This window comes from Carassius gibelio, chromosome A25 (genome assembly GCF_023724105.1).
Source record: "Carassius gibelio isolate Cgi1373 ecotype wild population from Czech Republic chromosome A25, carGib1.2-hapl.c, whole genome shotgun sequence".
Taxonomy (NCBI): domain Eukaryota; kingdom Metazoa; phylum Chordata; class Actinopteri; order Cypriniformes; family Cyprinidae; genus Carassius; species Carassius gibelio.
Window position 1 is genome coordinate 7,422,712 of NC_068395.1, and position 24,790 is coordinate 7,447,501.

Consider the following 24,790-nt stretch of genomic DNA (forward strand, 5'->3'; position numbering starts at 1 on the left):
ATCTCCTAACACATATTTGCTGTTAGTTTTGCTTGTTAATTAATGTGTAAGCTTTTATGTGTAGATTGGTGTGGTTGTTGCTATTCATTACTCCCTTCTCTTGCTGTATTGTAGTTATGACATAGACGATGATTACACTGCTCTCTACAAAGGTAAGTTTGGACAACAGTGTTTGTGTTATGATTAAACCACAGTTTTTGTTTCCTCATTCAATACCTAAAGTAAAGTAGAGGCTCCACTGAAATAATATAAAATACTTTTCTCTTCAGTGTTGGATGCCCTCAAAGCTCACAAAGATGCCTGGCCTTTCATGGAGCCTGTTGATGAGTCTTACGCTCCCAACTATCATGAAATCATACAGGTGGGCATACAAGCTGTTATAAAAAATATAGTTTGACCTTAAGAATAATGCAATAAGATAATTAAATTGTTTTGTCAGACTCCAATGGACCTGTCCACCATTGAGAGAAAGCTGAATGATGGGGAGTACGTTGCCAAGGATGAGTTTGTGGCCGATGTAAAGCTTATGTTTGAGAACTGTCTGGAATACAATGGAGAAGAGAGTGGTAAATATGATTTAACTCTGTTTTGTTGCAGAAGAAAAAAAGAAATGTTTAAAAATAATCTACTCAACAAAATGTAGGAATGTGTAGCAGTGTTTAAAAATTGATGAGCAAAGCAAGTCATAGTAGTAGTGGAAGTATGTGGAAAGGCTCTGACATTGATTAATAGAGAGTGATTGAGCTGTCCTCCAGGGCCTGCAGTGCCACAGAGACATTCCAGCCCCGCAGCTCCCCTCCATCAGTATGCACTCCCCTGGGGCTGGCGGGGTCAGAGGTCAACTGTGGTTCTGTGACCTGGTTGGTGAGATTGTACGTGTTGTTTACCTGTCTGTATATCCACAGAATACACAATAATGGCTGAGTCCTTGGAACGCTGCTTTAGCCGGGCCCTACTGAAGCACTTCCCTGCCGAGGATGGTGACACGGATGAGGAGTTTCACGTTAACAGTGAGGACCGGGACCGCAAGGATAAGAAAAAGAGCAAAAGTCACAAACAGTTGGGTCCTGAGAGCTTGATCAGAGCCACTGAGCAAGTTCAAAAACGCAAAACGTACAATAGTGGAAAGGGAAATTATCAGCAACAAGACAAACCCACATCTACTTTACAACACCCTCCCCCATACTACATCAATGGTCCCCCACATCCTCATAACATCCACCCAGGGCAGCAACAGTCTGGCATGTTACATCCTGTTCAACAGGTTAGACCACACTCTCTACACAAGAAAATTTGTTTTTTGTTGACAGCTGAAACAAATTAGTTTTGACTAATCATAAAAGCGCTTCTGGAGCACTTATTATTGCTATATATATTCATAAGAGATGTGCTCTTTTTTTTTTTTTTTTGCCCATAGTTTCAACAAACTGCAGGTCCTTTAGGACCAAGAATTTATGCTCAACGAATGATGATTGACCCCCAGTATCCATATCCTGGACAGAGACCCCTCATGTCCAGGCCACCAATGGATCATGGAACTCAGCATATACCTCACTACAACATGCAGGTATGTAGTGAACTTCACCAGTTTTGATCACTTTGTGAGGAAAATTTGTTCCTCATCACTTGAAGGTTGTTTATAATTATTATTTTTTTCTTTAATCAGGGTTCCCAAATAAATGGTCCAAATCTTGGTCCTAGATACCCAATTAGACTTGATTATCAACCACTACAACATCCACATCAGCAACATTCTTATCCCAGTCCTACTCATGGTCCTTCTCTTGGCCCAAGGCCAATGACCCTTCAGCCTGGAGGCCTCTGTGCCCCTCCACCTGAAGGCAACATGTACCCTTCTTGGCAACATCCAGAAGGGCAGTCCATGCAGCCTGTGGGGAACCGGTATCCCAGGCCAGGTGTCCCAATGCATAGTTCCTACTCTCCTTATGGCCCCCATAGCATGAATGTGCCCAGGATGTGGCCACCCATGAACAATCAGGGGCAGCAGACACCTGGTGGACCTATGATGCAAGAACAGAGTTCAACTAGCCAGCATCCATACAATAACAACATGATCCATCCTCCACACAGTACTGGTTATGCAGTGACAAATGGTCAATATAGAATGCCCTCTGTCGGCTCCCAAAGTCCTATTGGCCAAAGACAACCAGGGCCTCCTCAGGTATTGAGGCAACATTTGGCTTCCATGCTTGATAGTCCAGAGATGATTGCCCTCCAGCAACTCTCTGCCTCATCGTCTCCTCCTGTTGAGAACATTCAGCCTACCCCACAATGTGGTGGTAATACTTTAGCTTCTGATGCGTTGTCTTCTCAAGAAAACCAGCTCATCAGGCCTTCCATATCCCCCAAAGGTAAGAGTGGTATTTTTTGCAATGTTTGGCATTGCAGTATTGGTTTCAATGAAAATGAGATTGGGAGTTTGCATTTGCATGATTTAAGCACATTTTATAACATCGTATATCCCAACAGGTTCAAGTCCAAAATCTGATGATAAACAGTCAACTGGAGAAAATGCCTCGACTGAAGATGACATGCTTTCTCCTCTTAATCCAACAGAAAAATCTGAGCAACCACTTCTAGGAACAGTTCCGGCATCAGTGTCCAATTCTAGCACAGAAGATCCTAGTCAGAATGAAAAGAAACATATACTGTCAAATAAAGAGAAAATCCACAACCGTGATCACCCAAATTCTCAAACCCAACCAGGTCGCCCACAGCAAAAATCTGTGAATGACTCTTCATTACCCCTAAATGGTCCTCAGCCAATGCCTCATAAAATCCCAAATGAAATTCCCCAGTATCCCTCTCAACAAATCCATAAAAATGTTCCACAACAATTTATTCAGAATAGTTCTCAACGACAGTTTCAGAATGTTCCTTCACATATTCTGCAGAATCTTTCTCAACAGATGTCACAAAATGATTCTCATCAGCATCCTCAGAACATCTCACAAATACCAAACAATAGACCAATCAGAGGGCCACAGGTGGGACCTCTTCATGGAATGCCACAGATTCCACCTCAGGGGGGTCAGCCTGGTGTTTATCAGCCTGCTACCCTCAGCTCTCTACCTCCTAGCCACCCTGTATCACATCCACTTGCTCATCCCTCTCCAGCTGATCAGGGAGACCAAAGGCCTTGTGAGCCTACAAGCAGGAATGTGTCAGGTGGGAGTACAGCCTCCAAGGATAGCAGCAATGCTGACATTAGGAATGATCATGCCAGTGTGATCAAACCACAGCCCTTCAGTCCAGAGTCACAAACCCAACTAGGAAGGCAGGAGCTAGCACCCCTTCACAATCAGGCTCCTCCAATACACACTCAGGGTCCAGAGAGTAACATTGTGACCCAATATGGTGCAACTGAGCCAGCACATCAACACTTTGGTCCACAGATGGGTAGAGCATTAAACCCACCAGATCATCAGCCTTACCAAAACCAGGGACCACCATCACAGGGAAATAACCCTCATCAAAATCCTGTACACTATCCTGCTTATCACCAGCAAGGTGGTCCATATCAGTATCGCATGGCCACACAGCATCATCAAGGCCAATCCAGCATGTATCCTCAGTTCCAGCAGCAGCAGTTCTATCACCACCCACGAAATGGCAGACCTGGATTTCCATCTGAGGAGTGGCCTAGACCTCCGTACCACCCTCAGCACCCAATGATGCCCAATTCTTACCCATCACCATCCACTGGAAGTTTTAATGGCCGACACACGGACAGTAGTGTGTCTCCACATGGCTCAGATCAATCTGCTGAAGGTTTAATGTCACCTATTCCTTTACCTGATGGGTCCCATAGCAGTGCATTGGAAAACAGAGAGGATGGCAGCCCTGCCAAGCAGGCAAGGACTGAAGAGCCTTCTGAACGGTCTGAGAGCCCAAAGGAGATCTTGGACCTGGACAGCCACAATGCTACAGCCCAACATCGTACTTCAACTCAGCCACACCCCAGTTTCCCATATGGGCCTCAAAGCATGTATCCAAGCATGCAGCAGAGTGGTGCTCCTCCATCCCATATGGTGGCAAGTGAGCCGTATTCTAGTCAGCAGTTTCCCAGTGGACATTTTGCACCACAGCATCCTCATCCACATTTGATGGAAGCTTTACAGAGGCACAGGCACCTGCACCTGCCTTTCTCTCCAGGCCAAACTCGCATGGCTATGTACAGGCATCCAAATGTTGCAGGGCACTTCCAGGGAATGATGGTTGCTCAAAGAGCAGTGGTTGCAGAACACTTACTTCACACTGGGTAAGAGATCTCCTTTAACTCTCAAATCTTATGATATAATTGAGTTTGATCCAGAAGAATGATCGACTTACACATTCATATATATTTGTCTGTATAATGCTTTAACATTAATTTTTATTCATTTTAGTAACCCATTTTCTTGTCTGATAGGCACCAGATGTTGGGTACAGCATCTCCCAATGGCCGAGGAAACAAACTAGTTTGAAAAGTAGGATTTCATTGAAATTCAAGGAAAATTAATATATATTTTTACAACACTGTTACATCCTGAAATATACAGGAAAATGGAGACCACAACAAAAATTAGGAAGATTGTTGATGTGATAATTTGCTGAAAAAGGCAAGTTATTTTATCAATTGAAGTCCTGATTCTCAGACATGCTCCACTACCCACCTAGAAAACGCGGGAAAGGAGGGAAAGGAATAACTCGCAGTACCAAGAAGTGGGACCACTGACCAAGGAAGTGCTGTGAATCATCAGTCCGGTTTATTGTTCCATAATACTGGTCTAGAGCTTTTCTTCTCAGCCTGGAATGTCTCTTTGGCCTCATTCCCTACAAAGGAACAATATCTCCAGTCTCCTTTGCATGGGCTGCTACTTAGGAAGTAAATAAACTGATTTGTTTTTCCAGTCCATGAGAATAGCAAGATATGATTTACCAGTTTGTGGTTAAACTCAGGTGTAGTAAAGAAGGTACTGAGACTGCTGGAGCTTTTTCCAAGCTCCGTGGAAAACTAGACTCGGTTACCTTCATGTACTTGTTGAATGTTCTGTTGAAAGATTTTCGATGTAGTGGTAGTAGTAACTCAATTTAAGGAATAGAAGATTAATCTTCTGCTCCAATAGGAAACACCACACTTGGAGTGTTTTAATGAGGTGATGTTCATCTCAACTAAAACACAGTATCGATCTACTTGATTTCTGGTGATGTGCATTCTGTTAATGCCGCTTCAATTTAAAGATTGTCTTTGATTTTCTGGCAGAGAACTTGGCTTCTCTAGTTATGCACTAGGAATAGTCTTTCATACTGGAATTAGTGGCCTTGGGCATAAATTATATGTGTGCTCCTTTGTATGGGAATAAAACTTTTCACTTGTTTTATTCCTTATTGATTTGTCCTGCTAGTTTATGTGTGCTCAGAATGAACCAGATTTCAGATACTGAGGTAGCCATCTTTCACCTCTTAATATCTGCACGGTCTTCTAATTCACAATAATCCACAACATTTGGGATTCCTTGAAGGCTGGTTTATTGTTGTCACCTGATATCATTCATCACTGGCCATCAATCTTAAATGTTTTTTTTTGTTTGACATATTGGAATATAAATTGAATTTTTGTCTCAATTGACAACTAGGTAGAGTCTCAATACTAAAAACGCATTAGATGAGAGAATATATATTAGCCTTAAAACATAAAAAAAAGCTCCTTTTATCGAATGGGAGATATGTGGATGTGCTCATATTTTACATGAATGCTTCCTCTTTTAATTCAATGTACTGAATGTGTTCTCAGGGTGTAGTGGTTTTAATACGGGTATTGTCAATAGAATATTCATTGAAAAAATTGCCATGGAATGTCACTGGAACTTTGGTTAACTTAAATTCATCTGTGATCTTCAGTACAGACATGGGAACCAGGCAAGCAGTACTTGTGGTTAATGGCATTTGTCACACTGTTTTTAGAATTACTCTGATATTTGTTTGTAATGGGGGAAGGAAGGATGGACTTGATTTGTTCATTTTAATTGCTTCTATTATTGTCTTGCACTAAATGAATTGTTTTGAATATCTGCTTGTTTTTTTTATGTGTCCTCTTGGTCTGTCCAAATTACTAGCCTATTTTACTCTGCTCTTGTCAACAAACCATTAAAAAGAAACCACAATTCATGAGAATATGGCAGGAAGAATATCTACCTCATAATGCCAGAATGTGGCACATTGTCAAATCCCTTCACATGTGGAGATCTTAATTTTTTTGTCACTTGTTGTTTGTATACTTCGATATCCTTTTTCATGATTTACAGCCTGATATGTACATCAACACTATATATAGCCTTAATATGTTCACTTGCAAAACCAAACGGTAATTATTACTTTATCAGTGCCAAGTTTGAACATGATTACATTTATCTGCATTCCACTTTTTGATTGTTGGTGTTTAAGTGGTGTATCAACCATAAGTAAAATGAAGGCAACATTCCAAGTTTCAAATTTTGCCCTCATTGTGCCATTTTGTGGAATCCAAACATTGAAGTGGAAAGTTGTACACCTTATACGAAGGATTTGACAGTGATTTTTGTTACACTGAGATCATTTTCCCAGAAACTTATGATGGTACAAAATGGTGTACATTAATATTTTTGTGGAAATGTGAAATGTTTATATGTATTTTATGAACTAGGGATATGGAAATACTAGCAGCTGTGAGATTACATTGACATTGTCCTCCATTTTGTACCAGTCTTCGCTAATAAGTGAAGAATTATCACTTTAGCAGTCTGTCAGAGGACTGTCCTACTCCACTGTTAATATGTAAAGCAATTTAGTTGTAATGTACTACTGGAATGTGTGGGTTTAGCTGTGTACATAGGTTTGTTTTTTTTTAAATATTCTTTTCATTCACTTATTGCTGGGTATTTGGTAACAGATCTGTATCTCCTGAAATCCACCCTTCAACGTCTCTGCTGTCATCTATTCTGTCTGTACTAGTTAAGAAACTAGTTGTTTAAATGTGAATCATATTTATTTGCTCTTATGATTTGTACATTTTTGTCTTTTTTAATATAAATGTGTCCATGTTTGTTTTGAAACGGTTCACTTTACCTCAGTAATTAAGATGACATCCAAAACGACACCTGTAACTTTCATAACGTAAAGTTTACGAGTTCTTACCTGACTGAAAAATTATTTTGGAAATGGACCGAAGTATTTTCTATACTGTACATTTTTTTTAGAATAAATTATGTTTCATTAGATTCTGTTCTTTCTGTCATTTTTCTGTTTTACAAGATACAGGTGCTGGTCATTATAATTAGAATATCATGAAAAAGTTGATTTATTTCACTTATTCCATTCAAAAAGTTAAACTTGTCTATTATATTCATTCATTACACACATACTGATATATTTTAAATGTTTATTTCTTTTAATTTTGATTATAACTGACAACTAAGGAAAATCAAAAAGATTGAGTTAATTAGCTGATTATTCAATATTTTGTCTTCAATATTGAACCTTTTCACAATATTTTAATTATCTGAGATACTGAATTTTGTCAGTTAAAATCATGAAAAATTAATATAAGAAACATTTGAAATATATCAGTATGTGTTTAAAGAATTACTATAATATACAAGTTTCAGTTTTTGAATGGAATTAGTTCAACTTTTTGATGATATTCTGATTATATAACCAGCACCTGTACATTGCAGACATTTTTGATATCCTGGCGTTTACATGGTGGTACACTAAAGTACTTGCATGGTAAGAATACATTGTAACACTTGTTGAAATACTAAATTGTTAATAACTTCTAAACTTTAAAAAACAAGACTAAAATGAATTTATTATTTTAGTTTTTCTAAAACAAGTCTTTTGTCCTCAGCATGTCTTTTGTCCTCGCGCACTAGCACACAGCGGAGCCAATGAGCTTCAAGCTAGGACATGACGTCACTGTCTGTTGTGGAAGTCAGAAGTGGGGCAGAAGTCAGTCAAGCTCGGTTAAATAAAACAAATTGCATCTTTGTTACCGGTGTGTTGAGACACGGCGTACTCAGTTGTCAGAAGACCTGTTCTAATTTCGGAAGGTATTTATTTTTCTGTACGTTTATTTGGGCTTTATTCGGGTAAGTTAACCGTTACTGATGCGGTTTGATGTATGCTTGGTGAAAAACTCTTATTGGATAAGTAAATTCGCAATTAAATGGTTCGAAACTCGAAAGGCATGTCAGGACATATATAAGCGTTATAAAGAAAACATCACAACAGCTAACGTAGACAGACTTAATCATGACTGATAATAGATAGCGTACCGCTGTGTCATGTGGGTTGTTTACCAGTAATTTGGTCTTTAACAGATGGTCACATTGTTTTAGTAGGATTGATAGATTTCATTTATATAATGTGTGTTAGTTTATATTTTGCTATAGAAGTAAAAAGTTTCCAACAGCTGACATCAGATGGTTAAAACGGTTGAAACTGGTGGTTGGAGGTTGAAACTTGCTTCAAGGTAAAAAAGAAGTGCAAGCAGCGAGTAAATCCCCTTTTCTGCAGTGTCAAATACACATAATTCTGCTAGTACATTCAGCATAGACCAGTAAAATTAACAGCTGACTATGTTCTGAGTTTTTTTTTCTGTGTGTGTGTGTCTTTTAAAACATAAATCGAATAAGTTAATTATGTTTAAATTGATTTATACTTCTAAGAAAGAATTAGTTTTTTTCTACATAATGTTACTAGCTAGCTATACACTATTTTGTTATTAGAAATTAACACGTTTTACAAATGAATCATCGGTGAGAAATTCATCTGTAAATAACGTATTTTTATTTAAATGAAGCGAATTCTAATCAACAGACACGAAAAGTAACTGAAAACATTTAATTTTACTTGTCATTTACTGCATCACCTGTTATTAGTATTAAATACAATACCATCAATATCAGTCAGTGGCGCATAAACATAAAAATCACTTAAAAAATTATTAACCAGCTACTTTTTCATTACTTTTCATCAATAGCACAGAGATCAGAGGTTGAATTACATCACAACCATGCACGTGGTGACACTAAGAGACCTGATGTGGATATGGATGCTGTTTCTGTGGTGTGCATCATGTCACTGTGGACCAGATCCCAGGAAGCGGGATGCTCTGATAAGGCTGGAAGCATCTAGACGGACAGGAGGCAACATAACACTGAATGAGAGAGAGGAACTTCTTGACAAGAAGCTTCAGAAACTGAAGCAGCATGATATGGAAGCGGGACACGTCCCACCGTCCATGCATTTCTTCAAGGCTAAGCGCTTCATCGATCAAAGTCCTGTGTTTAGTTTGCTTCAGAAGATGCCTAAAGGTGCTATAATCTAATAATGCAGACTTTTTGTGTGTGAATGCACATATGTATGGCCACACTTTATTAAGGTTCATTTCTAACTATGACTTTTGCCAGAACGACACTGTACAAAATATTTAAAATCCACCTAGGCTTAAGTAAGATGATTTATCTGATCTTTTGTCCAGGTGCTGCCCTGCATGTTCACGACTTTGGTATGGTGAGTGTGGATTGGCTGGTGAAGAACGTGACCTACAGAGAGAACTGCTACGTGTGCTTCACAGATGAGCAGACCGTGCAGTTTATCTTCTCCTCCGGACAGCCTGCGTCTCTTCCACGCTGCTCCTCATGGACTTTGCTGAAATCCCTCAGGGAGAAGATTAAAAACAGCACTGATTTGGACAACAGGTATATCCTAAAAAAAAAAAAAAAAAAAACGGTAGTGAATCTGAGACTGGAGGTGAGGGATGTTTATCTCAAATGTTCATTTGCTTCCACAGTTTCATTCGAAATCTCACGCTCTTCACCGAGGACCCAGACAGAGCCTATCCTAGCCAAGATATTGTGTGGAAGAGATTTGAGCAGGCATTCTTGGTGGCCTATGGGTTGGTCACCTATGCACCTGTGTTCAAAGACTACCTCTATGAAGGTCTAAGACAGTTTTATGAGGACAACATCATGTATGTGGAAATCAGGGCGCTGCTGCCAGCGGTATAGACGAAATTCTCCTTAGAAAATAAAGAAAAATTAAAAGTGTACTGTAAGTAAATACTAATATGTGTTCATTTTTATTATAATTTCAAGACATATGAACTGGATGGCAGATTAAATAACAAGGACTGGAGTATGAGGGCCTGCCAGGACGTTGTGAAAAGATTTAGAGAAAACTTCCCAGACTTCCTAGGAGCTCGAGTGATTTTTACCGTCCACAGGTGAGAGAAACGTTTGTATTGTATTGTAAATTAGAATGCAAATTATTATTGTGATGCAAAGCTGTTTTCATTATTCATTATGGAGTCATTACTCCAGTCTTCAGTGTCACATGATCCTTCAGAATACATTCTAATATGCTGATTTGGTCTTTAAGATACATTTCTTATTATTATCAATGTTGAAAACAGTAGTACTTCTTAATATTTTGTGGAAACCTTGATATATATATATATTTTTTCAGGATTCTTTGGTAAATAGAAAGTTCAAAGGAACAGTGTTTATTTGAAATCAAAGTCTTTTGTAACATAATATCAATATTTGATTTGATTTCCTGTTGCTTTTAGGGGTATAAATGCAACCGAGGCGGTGAAGACAGTAGAGGAAGCAATGACACTACACAGGAACTTTCCAGATATCATGGCAGGCTTTGACTTTGTGAGTGTATGATGAGCATATTACTAAAATACATGATTTGTGAATAAACTCTGAAGGAAACACTTGCTTTTATAACTCCAGGTAGGACAGGAAGACCTTGGAAGACCTCTGTGGTACTTCAAGGAGGCTTTGAGTCTACCTGAAGACAGGGGTGTTAACCTGCCCTACTTTTTCCACGCAGGAGAGACAGGTTTCTTTTGACATCTAGGTTCTTTCATCTGGTTCAAAGCAGTGTAATTCAAAGTTGTCCTTTAGGCTCAAAAGTTTGAGTGCTTGTTCTTTTTTACGGTTGCTAATGCTGTTGTAAAATCTGGTAACTTCATTCACTTTTCCCACACAGATTCACAGGGAACAGATGTTGATCAGAACCTCATGGATGCTCTTCTATTCAACACCACACGTATAGGTCACGGCTTCGCTTTGGCACGTCATCCTGTAGTTAAAGACTTGTCTAGAAAGATGGATGTACCTATTGAAGTCTGTCCAATCTCAAATCAGGTATATCATCACTCATTATGTCTTTAAAGTGAAAAAAAAATATTCCTGCTTTCCATAATTCAGTCAATTTCCAACGGATAAGTCCTGCCCTCTTTTTTTTATTTTATTTATTTTATTTATATAGATATCCTGCTAAACTATGTCATATTCAATAGGTTACAAACAGGATTTGATATTCATACTTACTTAATGTGTCTTAAACGTTCACCTTTTTTATAAAAATGCTACAATCTCATCATTTAAGATGTAAATATGTAAATACTACATGAATTTAATTTTATTCAAGGTTACATTTGAATTAAATTTACACTTTGAAGTTGACATTCAGACGATTGAGGTTGGTAAAATGTCTCATACAGCAAAAACTCTTCAGTGTCACATGATCCTTCAAAAATCATTCTAATATGCTGACTTGAAAAAATATTTTTTGTGGAGACGGATACATTTTTTATGAATAGAAAGAACAAAATAACTGTGTTTATTTGAAATAGAAACCTTTTGTAACATTATGAATGTCTTTACTGTCACTTTTGATCAAATTAATACATCCCTACACAAGAAAAGTTTTAATTTCTTTAAAAAAAAAAAAAAGAACCGAAGCCAAACTTTCGACCGGTTGTGTATCTTTTTGTTTTAGTACATTATACATATTTTTTTTTACCTTGCCACTATGCTACTCTTTCAGTCTTTGCTATATTTATGGTTCATTGTCTGAATAGCCACTCATTTGAAAAATGTAATAATGCTGTAACTCTTTGTCAGGTGTTGAAATTGGTCTCAGACATGCGGGACCACCCAGTGGCAGCACTGATGGCTGAGGGTCATCCTGTAGTGATCAGCTCAGATGATCCAGCTCTGTTTGGGGCCACTGCCCTTTCACATGATTTCTACGAAGCCTTCATGGGCTTTGGAGGAATGAGCTTTCATTTAGGCACATTGAAAGAGCTGGTCATAAACTCCCTCAGGTAATGGATAACTACTACTCTCATGTTTTAGGATTCATACAGACATTTTTTGGCCACAAGTTAAATCTACAACCAGGCTTTGCTGTTTTTTGTAACTTATTTGTCCTTTCGCTCTTCATTTCTAGGTACAGCTCATTGCCAAGTCAAACTAAGAAAAAGGCTATTGAGGTATTGCTGGTAAATTGGGACAAGTTTGTCTCGGAAAGTTTACTGTAGACTACTTTAACAGGTAGTTTGTAAATCAGGAGGTTTTAAGCATGCTCTAAGGGCATTTTTACAAGATGTTTTCCCCATTTGTTTGTCATATTGGTGAACATACTGGGGTGTGGATACTGCAATTAACGCTGTTACTTGGTATGAGGAAATGAATGTATTCTCTTGAACTGGCCTGTGCTGCCATCTGGTGCAGAATCTATGTACTACTGATCCTCTGTACTTCCCTTGAAACAAAATGGAGGACTGTAGTGCTTGCAACTTCAAGCTGTTGACAGCAGTTTTTTGTGCAATTTTGTGAATTCAGGACACCTGTTAAACAACAAAACTGTGATGCACTTAATGTCAGTTAATTATTTTATTTGAAAAAGTAGTTATTATCACCAATAGATCCTCTGCAGTGATTGGGTGCCGTCAGAATGAGAGTTGTGACAGCTGATAAAAACATCACAGTTATCAAAAAGAAATCCACAAGACTCCAGTGAAGCAAAAAGTTGCATGTTTCTAACTGCAAACTTTTGCTCCCAGCTAAAATCCTTCATCCATAATATTGCTTTCTCTGCTGAAAATGTCTCGTCTGAATCAGGAGAGAAATACAAACAGATCAGGCACCACTTACAAGTGAAAAAAGTCCTAAACAACTAAACAAATATGTCAGTGGATTTTGATGTGAGAGGTCAAAAGGGAATAGACTTTCCACTGGAAAAAGTGTTATTATGGATTATGTATTTTGTCCAGAAGCTGAATATTTAAAGTTAAATTCCTTAATGACTGCTTTGTTACATACAAACACAGCTTTTTGCTTCATAAGAAGTTAATTGATGGACTGGAGTCATGTGGAGACTGGAGACGTATTTATCAGCTGTTTGGACGCTTCATTCCAGTGGCACCCATTCACTGCAGAGGACCCATTAGTAAGGAGGTGATTTAATGCTAAACCAAGCCTGTTTCATTGAAGAAACAAACTCATCCAAATTTTCAGCAAATATTCTTTTTTGGGTGACCTATTCCTTTTAAGTTTTTAAAAGTACATTTTTACTTTAACAACCTCTGCAGGCTGCCTTGAGTTACCTGATTTCAGTTGTTTATGAATATGCAGCTCATTTTTGTTTACAACATGAATGTTTTAAAAAAACAAGTGTTACAACTCCATCTGCCATCTTTACTGACCTATTAAAAATTGTGCAGCTTTCCGAAACACTTCAAGTGGAGTCCCCGGTCTATTTAAAGCTTAGGTGTTTACTGTAAAATGATATAGTGTATTGTCCTCGATTAGCGAGCCCTGATGGTCTTCATCTTTCAGGTTCCAGCTGTAATGTTTATCTACTGCTGGTATTAAACTGGGAAAAATAGCGCTCATCGGGAATGTTGCTGTACACATCCTGTAGATGGTTATTCCTGTAAATGGAAAAAGTGATTATTTCAGTTTTAGTCATTTTAATATCTTAATACACTTTCGTTAGTTATCACTGCCACATTTTTAATTTTCATATAATTATCTAATATTTTGATTTTGTTTCAGATTTCTGTTCAAATAATTAACAATAACAATGCTGCGGTATGTATAGTCCACTGACTTATTTAAAATGCATAATATTTAAAAAGTTATTTCAAATGAATGAATAGGTGTTCTAATCACATATAGTCAGCCAAACCCTATTTAACTCACTGAGCGTCATGGGCCTGGGCCAGCTGTGCATTGGTGTTGTCCATTGCCCTGCGCAGCTCCTTATTAATACGTGCTTGCTGTCTTTCTAGCAGCAATGCAGCACGGGCAGATGTCATGCGCTCATGATGCTCCTGTAGCTCCTTCTCTCGTTGCTCCATGACGGCACGCTGCACACATTTGTTTGGTTATTATTAACACTTAATTGTTTGAAACATTTCAGAAGTGCCATTTGATGTTACTTAACTTGTAAATAAAAGGTGAAAAAAAAAACCAAAGTACCAAGTGCTGGCTTTACCTTTACATCTTCTGCTTGCTGCAGCTGGTATTGCGTGTACTGCTGGAGCTCTTTAGGACTCATTCCCTTGTAACAGTCCCTGCGCAGGCGAGACAGACCCAGCACGCTAATATTCTGCTCAGGGTTTTCCATCAGCAGGTCTCCATTTAGCTGGTTCAGGATGTCCGTCTGGTTGTTTTCCTCCTCTTCATGATGCTCTTGTAGATGTCGGTGTGTGATTTCTGCAGCCTGTGGTCGAGAAGCAGCATGGAACAACAGGAAACTGATGGTTAATTGAGATTTCTGATAGTTCTTGAACTTGTGAACTTTAGTGGTCAGTGACTCACCAGTGCAAGGTTAAAGTCTTTGGCGGTGATGGCTGCAGCTCTCTTGCTTTGTTCCTCCATCTTCTGCAATTCAAGAGCTCGGGTGTCCAGAGCCAGACTGCTTTGAGCATATTGGTGCACTATATAGTTTGTAAAAGGAGAAAGCATTTATAGGTGGGCTGGGAAAAACTGAATTCATTCACTATACCATTTCAGAGAGAATATAGCAGAACACTCAAGATTGGAATTTTTTTTTTTAATTGACGGTTTTTGGAGCTCAGACAGAACGGGCTCCCATTCAGCCAGTGAACTTACTCTCTTGTTGTAACCCGTGTTTTGCTCGCTCTAGTTCGTCTCGCTGTTGTAGGGACCATGCTCTGAGCTGCTCCTGCTGCTTCCTCAGCCTGTCCTTCTGGGCCAGATCTTCTCCAGCCAGCCCCGGCAGGATCCGCACCCCTTCCTGCTTCTTCAGCAGCTCTGGATCATTCAGATCAAACTCACGCCGGCTAGCAGGTTGTTGAAACTGTTGTCTGAATTGCACAATGGCTTCATTCAGCAGGTGCTCATCTTTCTTCTGACGCTGCTTCAGGATACAGGCTGCACGATCACTGCACAGCAGCTCATCAGCTTAAAACAGACAGGAAAGGGATTCGAGTTCACTTCAATGTAAATGTCAGTTGTGTTATTGAAGTTATCCACAACGTTTTTGTATAAAAAAAAAAAAGTAAAGTAAAATGGGTAACACTTTACAATAAAGTTTATTAATTTAACTGAATTAGTAACACAAACTAAGCATGAACAATACTTATACAGCATTTATTGATCAGAAGTTGTATTTGTTAACATGGGTTGATGCACTGTGGACTAACATGAACAACTAATGAATAACTATTCACATTAACAAAGATCAATAAATACTGTAACAAATGTATTGTTTATTGTTAGTTCATTTTAGTTTATACATTGATTAATGTTAACAAATGATACCTTATTGTGAAGTGTTACCATAAAATGTCATTAAAATGCTGAAATTAATGTAAAGCAATTACAGCTATGAATTTAAAAAATGTGTGTACATGCACACATACAAAATGTTTAGAAAATTCTTTAAAAAAATCGAAATCACTGAAGATTTGTACACGCGCACACAAACAAGCTTTTTAAATTAATTGCTTTACTGATTATTTTTTTTATTTTATATATATATATATATATATATATATATATACACACACACACACATATTTAACATTTAATTTTCCAGTTAGTTACACCACTTGGAAGCTAGAGGTTTTAGTTAAAGAAAGCAAGCAGTTAGTAAATGAATAGAGGGCAAGAAGACTTTCTTATTTTAAAAAATAGAATTAGAATACAAAGTACTATAGTTAAATATATATAGTATACAGATAGTTACAGCACCTGGACATTTTCTATATATATATATATATATATATATATATATATATATATATATATATATATATATATATATATATATATATATATATATAAATTGGAGAGAAAAGTGAATTGTAATATATATATATATATATATATATATATATATATATATATATATATAAATTATAATAATGTCGTTTTTAATGTAATATATTTATTAATGTAGTAATTGCATAAATAAATATTTTTAATAAAAAATCTAGGCCGAAAAAAAAAGTTCCTCACAGAACTCACTATAGACTTTCAGTTCATTCGCTTGGCGTTGTTCTTTCTCTCTTCGTTCTTTAACTTGGTGGTCGAGAGCATCCTTGTCAACCTGACAAAGAAAGAAATATACAAAAAATAACTAGCCTATTAACAGTATGTATAAAGTTGTTTCCATCCAGCAAACTTACTCCAATCGTGCGGAATGTGTCATTGAAGACCCTCTCCCTGCGTTGTAACTCCATTTTTCTCCTTCTGTCAAGTTGAACAGCTTCAACTCGGTCTGACAAATGCTCAACTTGATTCATTGTGTATCACCACCACATCAAATCGATATAACGAATATAATCGACGTACTGGATGTCACAAAACGAGGGAAGCCCACAAACAAACACGTTGCTAAGAGACTGAAGATGCGTGTTTGAAAATAGCGCCCTCTCACTGTTGTTTTTCATAGCATAGGTGCCACTGATCTATATAGATCAGTGATAGGTGCCCTAATCAGAATGGTTAAAATACTCCAGATGCATATTTAATGTAGGTTTCAATAGTAATTACTGGTAATTAAACACTTTTTAAAAATTGATCCTGTACCTTTTAATTTTTTCTAAATCGTTGATAACTGGAATCCATATGATAATGCGCTTTATTGAGGCTGCAGTGGAGCGTTTAGACTAGTACTTTTTATTATTTATCTTGCATTTGCATTTGTTATGCTGCACACCAACACCAATGTCATTTTACTGTAATAGTTTGATCAGTGTTTGAACAAAAGATTGAAATCTTATCAGTAGTTTAACAACATGAAAATGATACTTTGAAAATAAAAAAAATGTGATAATGTAATCTGTCACAGGACACAGACCTCAGTAGCAATATAACACTCAAAGATATGTTTTGATGTGCAGCTGTTTCAGTATAATTAAAGGTGTCATCACCTGTATCAGGTTAATCTGTAACAAAAAAAAAAAAAAAAACACAGAACACAGTCATATGTATCCAGTTCACATACTTGTACATGCATTTCATTTTGAAGTTCCTTCTACATCTGCGTCCTCTACAATGTTTCCACTTCCACTTTTAAAAGTCTTTGATGACATGTTGTATTGTCCATCTTTGTCCTGTGCATGTTTGCAAAATCAGATAATAGTAGGAGTCCGCTCCTTGGCCGATCTCAAGACAACGATTTGTGTTTCTGTTTTTTATTGCATTTCCCTAAAAATAAAACGGAAACCAGAAAATACATTTTCACTGACAATAACAATTCTAAAAATATAATTGTATATGACAAAACAGAATGAACACACATTTAGCAATGCTAATCAATGTGAAATATTATATATATTAATATATATTCCATAAAACATATAAATAAAATACACAGCAGGACCTTACCTGAGAAAAGTCCCAGTATATACTCAATCCTTTCACCTTGGCATTTTTACAGTCATGCAACGCTGGTGTCTTCCCACTACCAGGATCCATTAGACAACGGTTAGAGTTATATGTGTGAGATTTAATGCCTCCAATGTAGATCTCTCCATTACGGTTGTAATAACAATGCTGTGAGAGACAGTTAAATGATGAGTGCTTTTTGGATGTGGTAACTCAAAGAAAAGGTTTACACTCACATACAGTACCTGAGGTTTATAGTAATGACACCTAAACAGAATTGGTACACTTCCAGGAACAGGTCCTTGATCAATACAGAATTTTTCTTTAAGGTCATTATTCAGCTGTTATGAGAATAAAACAGAAGCAGTTTAATGATAACTAGTTTAGACTGAGCATCTAAGGTTTATTTATCTCCTCTTTTCAGGGGAAAATTGTATAATAAAAGACTTTGAACATCTTTGTTGCTTACCGCACCATAACCAATTATGTCTTCCCAGACGTCTAGGAGAGGATATACATTTTCCAGATACCATCTGAAGGGCTTACATTTGAGTTTATTTCGTAATTGTTTTCTTTCACTCACATCACCAATATCAATCCCATGATTCTAGAGAAAAAAAACTGTACATTTATCAACCACGTCCAAACTGATATGAGAATCAATGAATTTAATATAAATAAGACTAAATGCAGGTGCATCTCAATAAATTAGAATGTAGTGGAAAAGCTCATTTATTTCAGTGATTCAACTCAAATTGTGAAACTTGTGTATTAAATAAATTCAATGCACACAGACTGAAGTAGTTTAAGTCTTTGATTTTGGCTCACATTTAACAAAAACCCACCAATTCTCAACAAATTAGAATATGGTGACATGCCAATCAGGTAATCAACTCAAAACACCAGCAAAGGTTTCCTGAGCCTTCAAAATGGTCTCTCAGTTTGGTTCACTAGGTTTCACGATAATGGGGAAGACTGCTGATCTGACAGTTGTCCAGAAGACAATCAATGACACCCTTCACAGGGGAGGGAAATCCAAAAACATTCATTGCCAAAGAAACGGTCTGTTCACAGAGTGCTGTATCCAAGCATGTTGACTGAAAATTGAGTGGATGGAAAAAGTGTGTAAGAAAAAGATGCACAACCAACCGAGAGAACTGAAGCCTTATGAGGATTGTCAAGCAAAATTGATTCAAGAATTTGAGTGAACTTCACAAGGAATGGACTGAGGCAGGGGTCAAGGCTTCAAGAGCCACCACACAACTGGCTACAGTTTTCATATTCCTTTTGTTAACCACAGACAAAGTCAGAGGCATCTTCCCTGGGCTAAGGAGAAGAAGAGCTGGACTGTTGGCCAGTGGTCCAAAGTCCTCTTTTCTGATGAGAGCAAGTTTTGTATTTCATTTGGAAACCAAGGTTCTAGAGTCTGGAGGAGGGATGGAGGAGCTCATAGCCCAAGTTGCTTGAAGTCCAGTGTTAAGTTTCCACAGTCTGTGATGATTTGGGGTGCAATGTCATCTGCTGGTGTTGATGCATTGTGTTTTTTGAAAACCAAAGTCACTGCACCTGTTTACCAAGACATTTTGGAGAACTTCATGCTTCCTTCTGCTGACCAGATTTTGAAGATGCTGATTTCATTTTCCAGCAGGATTTGGCACATGCCCACACTGCCAAAAGCACCAAAAGATGGTTAAATGACCACAGTGTTGGTGTGCTTAACTTGCCATCAAACTCACCAGACCTGAGCCTCATAGAGAATCTATGGAGTATTGTCAAGAGGAAACTGAGAAACAAGAGACCAAAGAGTCCAGATTAGCTGAAGACCACTATTAAAGAAACCTGGGCTTCCATACCACCTCAGCAGTGCCACAAACTGATCACCTCCATGCCATGACAAATTGAGGCAATAAATCAAAAGTAGCCCCTACCAAGTACTGAGTGCATGTACAGTAAATGGACATACTTCCCAGAAGGCCAACTATTCACTAAACATTTTTTTTTTTTGGTTTTATGAAGTATTCTAATTTTTTAGATGAATCGGTGAGTTTTTGTTAAATGTGAGCCAAATTCATCACAATTAAAAGAACCAAAGACTTAAAATACTTCAGTCTGTGCGCATTGAATTTATTTAATACACAAATTTCACAATTTGAGTTGAATTACTGAAATAAATGCACTTTTCCATGACATTTTAATTTATTTATTGATATGCACATATGTGATCTATTCTCTATTCTTCAGCTATCCTTTAAACAATGTTTACTATTACTATTACCTTTAGAGGGAGATTCCAGGCAATATTCACATTTGATTTATATTCATCCAGCCAGATTTCAGCCACTCTCAGAGCGTTGCGAATCATGGGTTTCCGGAGATCTTGTGAATAGGGCTTATGTGCTCTTTCAATGTGAGCGATCTTTGAACACGGCACCACTTCAATACTCCCACCACAGAGCCAGACCTGATTGATTACATTTTAGACATTAATCAAATTCAAGCACCTATTCTAGGCCTAATTTTGGCACCAAACTGTGCAGTATTGACTTACACGTATTCCTAATTCAACATTTTCACCTCCATAAATTGTCATTCCTTCATCCAAAACTCCAATTTCTCCAAGGAATTGACGTTCAGCAACAAGGATACCCATGACTGAGGGACTCCTAACAAGAAAGGAAACTGTTCTATTACAATCTAATCATAAACTGCAAACTGTTAATTTATTAATTAAATTAAGTATGTTAATAGTTGACATCCTGCATAATACAGCAGTACGTTACTGTTCCCCACAGTAAAAAAAAAAAAAAAGTTAAAATCTAAACTGATTTGTTCAGAAACACGGATCACAGATGAACAAAATAAGCAACCTTTTTTATGTTGCATTGTTTGCTCAATCAGTTTGTTCAAAGATACTGATTCATTTAGTGAAGAAATAAGCATCTTTATAGATGTTGCATCATTCGGTGAACTTATTCAAAAACATAGATTCATAGGTGTGTTTTTTTTCTTCATATGAGACTGTGTGTTATTTTGCTTGTTGGCATTTTACGTAAAAAAAAAAAAGTTTCTCTCATTTCATCAGGCGCATTTAAAATGATTGATAGAAAACAAAAGTGTTTAAAAAGGTGAAAAAGTTACACTTACTTCCCTGGTTCTGATGGGTCTTTGTTTTTGTACCATTCTGGCCGGAAGGACTCATACATGCACCAGAGGTTCCAGTCAAACGCTTGAGCAAGAGCGTTGTACTTCTTTACCTCCATTGTGTCAAAAAGCACTTTGTCAAACACTGGTGACAGCACTACTGTCCTGTCTGCTTTGATTCTTGCAAGTAATGGCTCTGCCCTAGAATAATACGGCAGTCAAATGTATATTTACGCAAGATATTAAGTCCCTCTTATTATCATACACAAACTGTGGTAGTATTCACCAGTCCTTATGAACTTCAATGTGTGCATCCAGAATGGCTACCACCTGACCTGTGGCCGCTTCCCAGCCTGAGATTCTTGCCTTGGCAAGGCCCATCTGCCTTCCATGCCTCACTTTCTTGATTAGGCCAGGTTTTTCTTTATTAAATAGCTCAATATATTCATCTAGAGCCAAATGCAGATCCTCTGTCAAGAAATAAAAAACATGAAGTAGAATGTTATATTAAATGTTTCATATTTAGAACATTACAAATTACATATAACTGAATAATTGTATGAATTCATGCACACTGTGTAAATAAGTTTAAATCAGTACTTTTGTCTTTTTATGAATCTTTCTATATTCTCCATTAATTATGAATATTTTCTGTATTATTATATAAGGATTATGCTTGACAAAAAAGAAACTGAAGAAAAAAACCTTATCAAATAAGATATCACTAATATCTAGGGTAAAACTAACCAATCGAACTGTAGTCGTCTACCAGGATGATCTCCTTTAGCAGAAGAGCAGGAGTTTTGTCAATGATGCTGTGGATTGCCCTTTTAATGACTGACGGGGCCTCATTAAAATAGATCAGAATCACACTAATGGTTGGCAGGTCCGTGGGGTAGCTTTTTGTAGCACATCTGCGCATATATATATATGAAAAGTCCTTTAAAAAATCACTGTGGACAAAAATATAAGCATCAGTACTATATGGCTGTGAAGTGCAAATGAAATGTACATTTCAGATAACTCAACAGCAAATAATGAAATGGAAAGAGCGGCACTTATTAAAGTAAGCCTGCTGATTGGATAGATGAAGTGTCCATTTATTTTCATATCACGTGCAGTTGCCACGGGTTAAATCGATCTCTCCCCTGCCCCCTTGTCTATCATCTCAGCCCCCTACAACTAAATTCACCTGTTTGAATGATTGGGCCAGTGAAGTGGTTCTACTTTTACGAAAGGCTTTGCGCTACACAGTGGCTGGGAATTGACGTTCATGGTAATGAGGAGAGGAGAATTGCGCTTTTGAGTATGTAGGTCCACTATCACAGCGGTAGTTTGCTTGGGCGCATGCTGAACTAGAAGGATGTGCCAGGCTTGAATGGAGCTTCCATCGCTCGGTGTTGAATGGAGGGATGGAGAGCAAGATCAAACTTTCTTTGAGGGAGTTCCGGCCTCTGCGAGAACTGATCCTCTCTTGTTCCTCTCAGTGTGCTGTTTAGGACCGCTTCTGAGGCTCAGACAGGCCAAGATCCTTCACAGCCTTAGACAGAACGTGGATCACTCGCTGTCCAAGCTTGTCCCTGTCGTTTGTGTCAGAGGTGGGGATTCGGGCTCTTTTTCTGAACACTCCTCCTCATCAGTGTCCGATGCTGTTAATGACATGGAGTCGTCAGCTGTGATCCCCTCTTCAGAAGCTCTGAAGGAAATCAGGCTGCATTAAGCCATGTAGCCATGAGTGGCACTGATCCTCACACCAGAAATGGGAGAGCAGAGTGGGAGGACCGTCTTCATGGAAGAAGGTGATCCCCGAGCGAAATCAGCACAGTCTAGGTGCTGTGACGCACTCGCAGAGAGACATTTGAAGCAACGTCACTGGAAATTTGCTCTGAAATATGCTCTTCTAAACATTAAGCTTCTCCCTTCTTCCACTGCCAGGGCGGCTTCAAAAAAATGCTTGGAAGTAAAATTGCTAAACATAAAAATATAAACTTATACAGCCATATCTTTGCAGCGCATTAAACAAAACAATATAATTGTTCCCAGTAATAAAAACGGATTAAAGATTAAACTAAAAGAATAAAAAGTGCACACAATCACAAGTTACAGCAGGTGGCAATGGAATGGTAAACAAGTTTTTGGGTTAAAGAACTTGGGTATGTTTTTGGACCGTCCCCCCCCCCCCCCCTTCAAATTACTACATACAATGATATTTATTTTTTTATTTAGCCATACAAGAATTACTACTTGAGCACCAAATCAGCATATAAAAATAATTATTGAAGGATGATTTGACACTTTTATACTGCAATCAACAAAATTCATTACATATATTAAAATAGAAAATATCTAAACTTGGAAACCGTTGTAAAGCAGTTACCTGATGTCTCGAGTATCGGGGATTGTTCTGTTCAGTGGTAATCTGTTACTGAGGAACACATTGTATCCGAACTCCTGAAACTGCCTCTCTGCTTCCATCTGTTCCTCTTCTGTGAGTCCAGCTCCCCATGATTTAAAGAGAGGGGATTTTGGATACAACTTCTTAACCTCCGTTTTCTTTGTAATTTTATGTTCCACAACAGCCTCTCTGACTTTTTGATTTTTGATTTCTATGGCTGAAATTGGAAGTATATTGAATTAATTCCACAGGATAATGAAATCTTTCAGTTATTAATAATGTTCTCAAAATTGATGTAATGAGCACAAACTCACCTATTTCATTAACTTGATCTTCTATTCTCTTTAGTCTTCTAAGTACCTCTGGATCTTCTGATCTGATAAATGATATGTACACAAGGATGTAAACTATGATACCAATAACTAACACACAGACTCTTGCAGCAATCCTCATTTTCAAAAGCTCTCTGCGCCCATGTTTCTAAGAAAAATCCTCAGAAGGTATGCAAGTGCTTGTTCATAAAGATGACTGTCAATAACGTTGTATAGTTCACTTTGATTTATGCAAGACACCTCTGAGATATGGGAGTGGTTAAAGTAATTGCTTATCTAAAAAAAAAAACAGTAATTTCTGAAATATTGTAAAAATTTCAAATAATTGTTTTCTATTTGAATATATTTGAATATGTTATTTATTCAGTGTCAAAAGATACATTCTAATATGCTGATTACTGCTCAAGGAACATTTCTTGTTGAAATCAATGTAGTGCTGCTTAATTCTTTTGTTTTTTTTTCAGGATTCTTTGATAAAGTTCAAAAGAACAGCACTTCTTTAGTTCTATTAAGCTCACACTTACACGTATAGCACTTTTCACAATTTCAAGTATTGCAACCTTAAAGAACATTCTGGATTATAGTGTAATAAAATGTCTGTTATATACACATAACATTTAGGGACTTAAATAAAACATAAACCAGCAGCAATGTTTTGTCATAAAACCTAATGGGTAGATGATACATTTATGATTATATTTTCTTGACCTGGTAGGAAAAACTGTAAAAACCTTCAGTAACCTACAATACCACATTTATACATTACAGTAAAATACCGTAATTTATATTGCATTCTGTTCCGGGTAGTTTTGACTGAGTGGGAATTTATTTCTTTATTTTAGTGTTGATGTAACCTTTCCTGTAACTGTGATGTAATAAGCCAGGCAATAATACAGGATTACTGTAAAAAGCGCACCACCTGACATCACATCATATAGACTACATATCTATTGCTGACTGGAGAAGTAGAACGGATTTCTGGATTTTGGATAAGGCATTTATTTGAAAGACAAGACTTTTTTTTAAAAAGTAATACAAATGTCTTACTGTCAAGTTTGATCAATTTTAAAGTATCGTTGACGAATAAGTTTTCTTTTATTTTTTTTTTTATAATAATAATAAAAAAAAACTGTTAATAAGAAATGTGGGATAAAAGTCATGTGATAAATCACGTGTAATTGACCTATAACTTATCATACAAGACCACTATTTAT

General features: G+C 37.3%; 4 protein-coding genes across 8 annotated transcripts in view; 2 read left to right on the forward strand and 2 right to left on the reverse strand.

Annotated features, from left to right (window-relative positions):
- LOC127946811 (chromatin remodeling regulator CECR2) overlaps positions 1-7,259 on the forward strand; it is a 35,809-nt gene extending 28,550 nt beyond the window's left edge. For both annotated transcript variants that reach the window (XM_052543583.1, XM_052543584.1), the window contains exons 11-18: positions 115-152; positions 270-361; positions 440-566; positions 906-1,264; positions 1,418-1,567; positions 1,667-2,372; positions 2,491-4,282; positions 4,433-7,259. In XM_052543583.1, the coding sequence (XP_052399543.1) occupies positions 115-152; positions 270-361; positions 440-566; positions 906-1,264; positions 1,418-1,567; positions 1,667-2,372; positions 2,491-4,282; positions 4,433-4,487 (3,319 nt within the window). In that variant the 3' untranslated portion in view covers positions 4,488-7,259. The remainder of the gene's footprint in view (positions 1-114; positions 153-269; positions 362-439; positions 567-905; positions 1,265-1,417; positions 1,568-1,666; positions 2,373-2,490; positions 4,283-4,432) is intronic.
- A 673-nt stretch (positions 7,260-7,932) lies between these two features.
- Positions 7,933-13,736, forward strand: LOC127946647 (adenosine deaminase 2-A). Its single transcript, XM_052543346.1, has 10 exons — positions 7,933-8,090; positions 9,023-9,356; positions 9,524-9,743; positions 9,836-10,046; positions 10,140-10,267; positions 10,613-10,703; positions 10,785-10,893; positions 11,044-11,201; positions 11,964-12,166; positions 12,292-13,736. The coding sequence occupies exons 2-10, from the start codon at positions 9,056-9,058 to the stop codon at positions 12,380-12,382; spliced, it is 1,512 nt and encodes a 503-aa protein (XP_052399306.1). The 5' UTR covers positions 7,933-8,090; positions 9,023-9,055; the 3' UTR covers positions 12,383-13,736.
- Positions 12,723-17,460, reverse strand: LOC127946649 (RIB43A-like with coiled-coils protein 2). 2 transcript variants are annotated; one of them, XM_052543350.1, is made up of 7 exons: positions 17,326-17,460; positions 16,344-16,425; positions 14,964-15,275; positions 14,670-14,788; positions 14,344-14,571; positions 14,049-14,215; positions 12,723-13,777 (listed from the first exon to the last, which is right to left on the reverse strand). In XM_052543350.1, the coding sequence occupies exons 1-7, from the start codon at positions 17,335-17,337 to the stop codon at positions 13,699-13,701; spliced, it is 999 nt and encodes a 332-aa protein (XP_052399310.1). In that variant the 5' UTR covers positions 17,338-17,460; the 3' UTR covers positions 12,723-13,698. The 2 variants fall into 2 exon arrangements, with proteins under 2 accessions (XP_052399310.1, XP_052399309.1); XM_052543349.1 differs by lacking the exon at positions 17,326-17,460 and adding an exon at positions 16,505-16,669.
- On the reverse strand, positions 17,271-23,795 carry LOC127946646 (probable polypeptide N-acetylgalactosaminyltransferase 8). 3 transcript variants are annotated; one of them, XM_052543344.1, is made up of 11 exons: positions 23,559-23,795; positions 23,227-23,461; positions 21,597-21,763; positions 21,136-21,319; positions 20,853-21,050; positions 20,257-20,371; positions 19,984-20,169; positions 18,163-18,315; positions 17,954-18,049; positions 17,709-17,876; positions 17,271-17,528 (listed from the first exon to the last, which is right to left on the reverse strand). In XM_052543344.1, exons 1-11 carry the CDS (start codon positions 23,695-23,697, stop codon positions 17,394-17,396), a joined length of 1,776 nt encoding a protein of 591 aa, XP_052399304.1. In that variant the 5' UTR covers positions 23,698-23,795; the 3' UTR covers positions 17,271-17,393. The 3 variants fall into 3 exon arrangements, with proteins under 3 accessions (XP_052399304.1, XP_052399303.1, XP_052399305.1); XM_052543343.1 differs by having other exon boundaries at positions 21,597-21,802; XM_052543345.1 differs by having other exon boundaries at positions 18,178-18,315; positions 23,559-23,794.
- Positions 23,796-24,790: the final 995 nt, after the last annotated feature.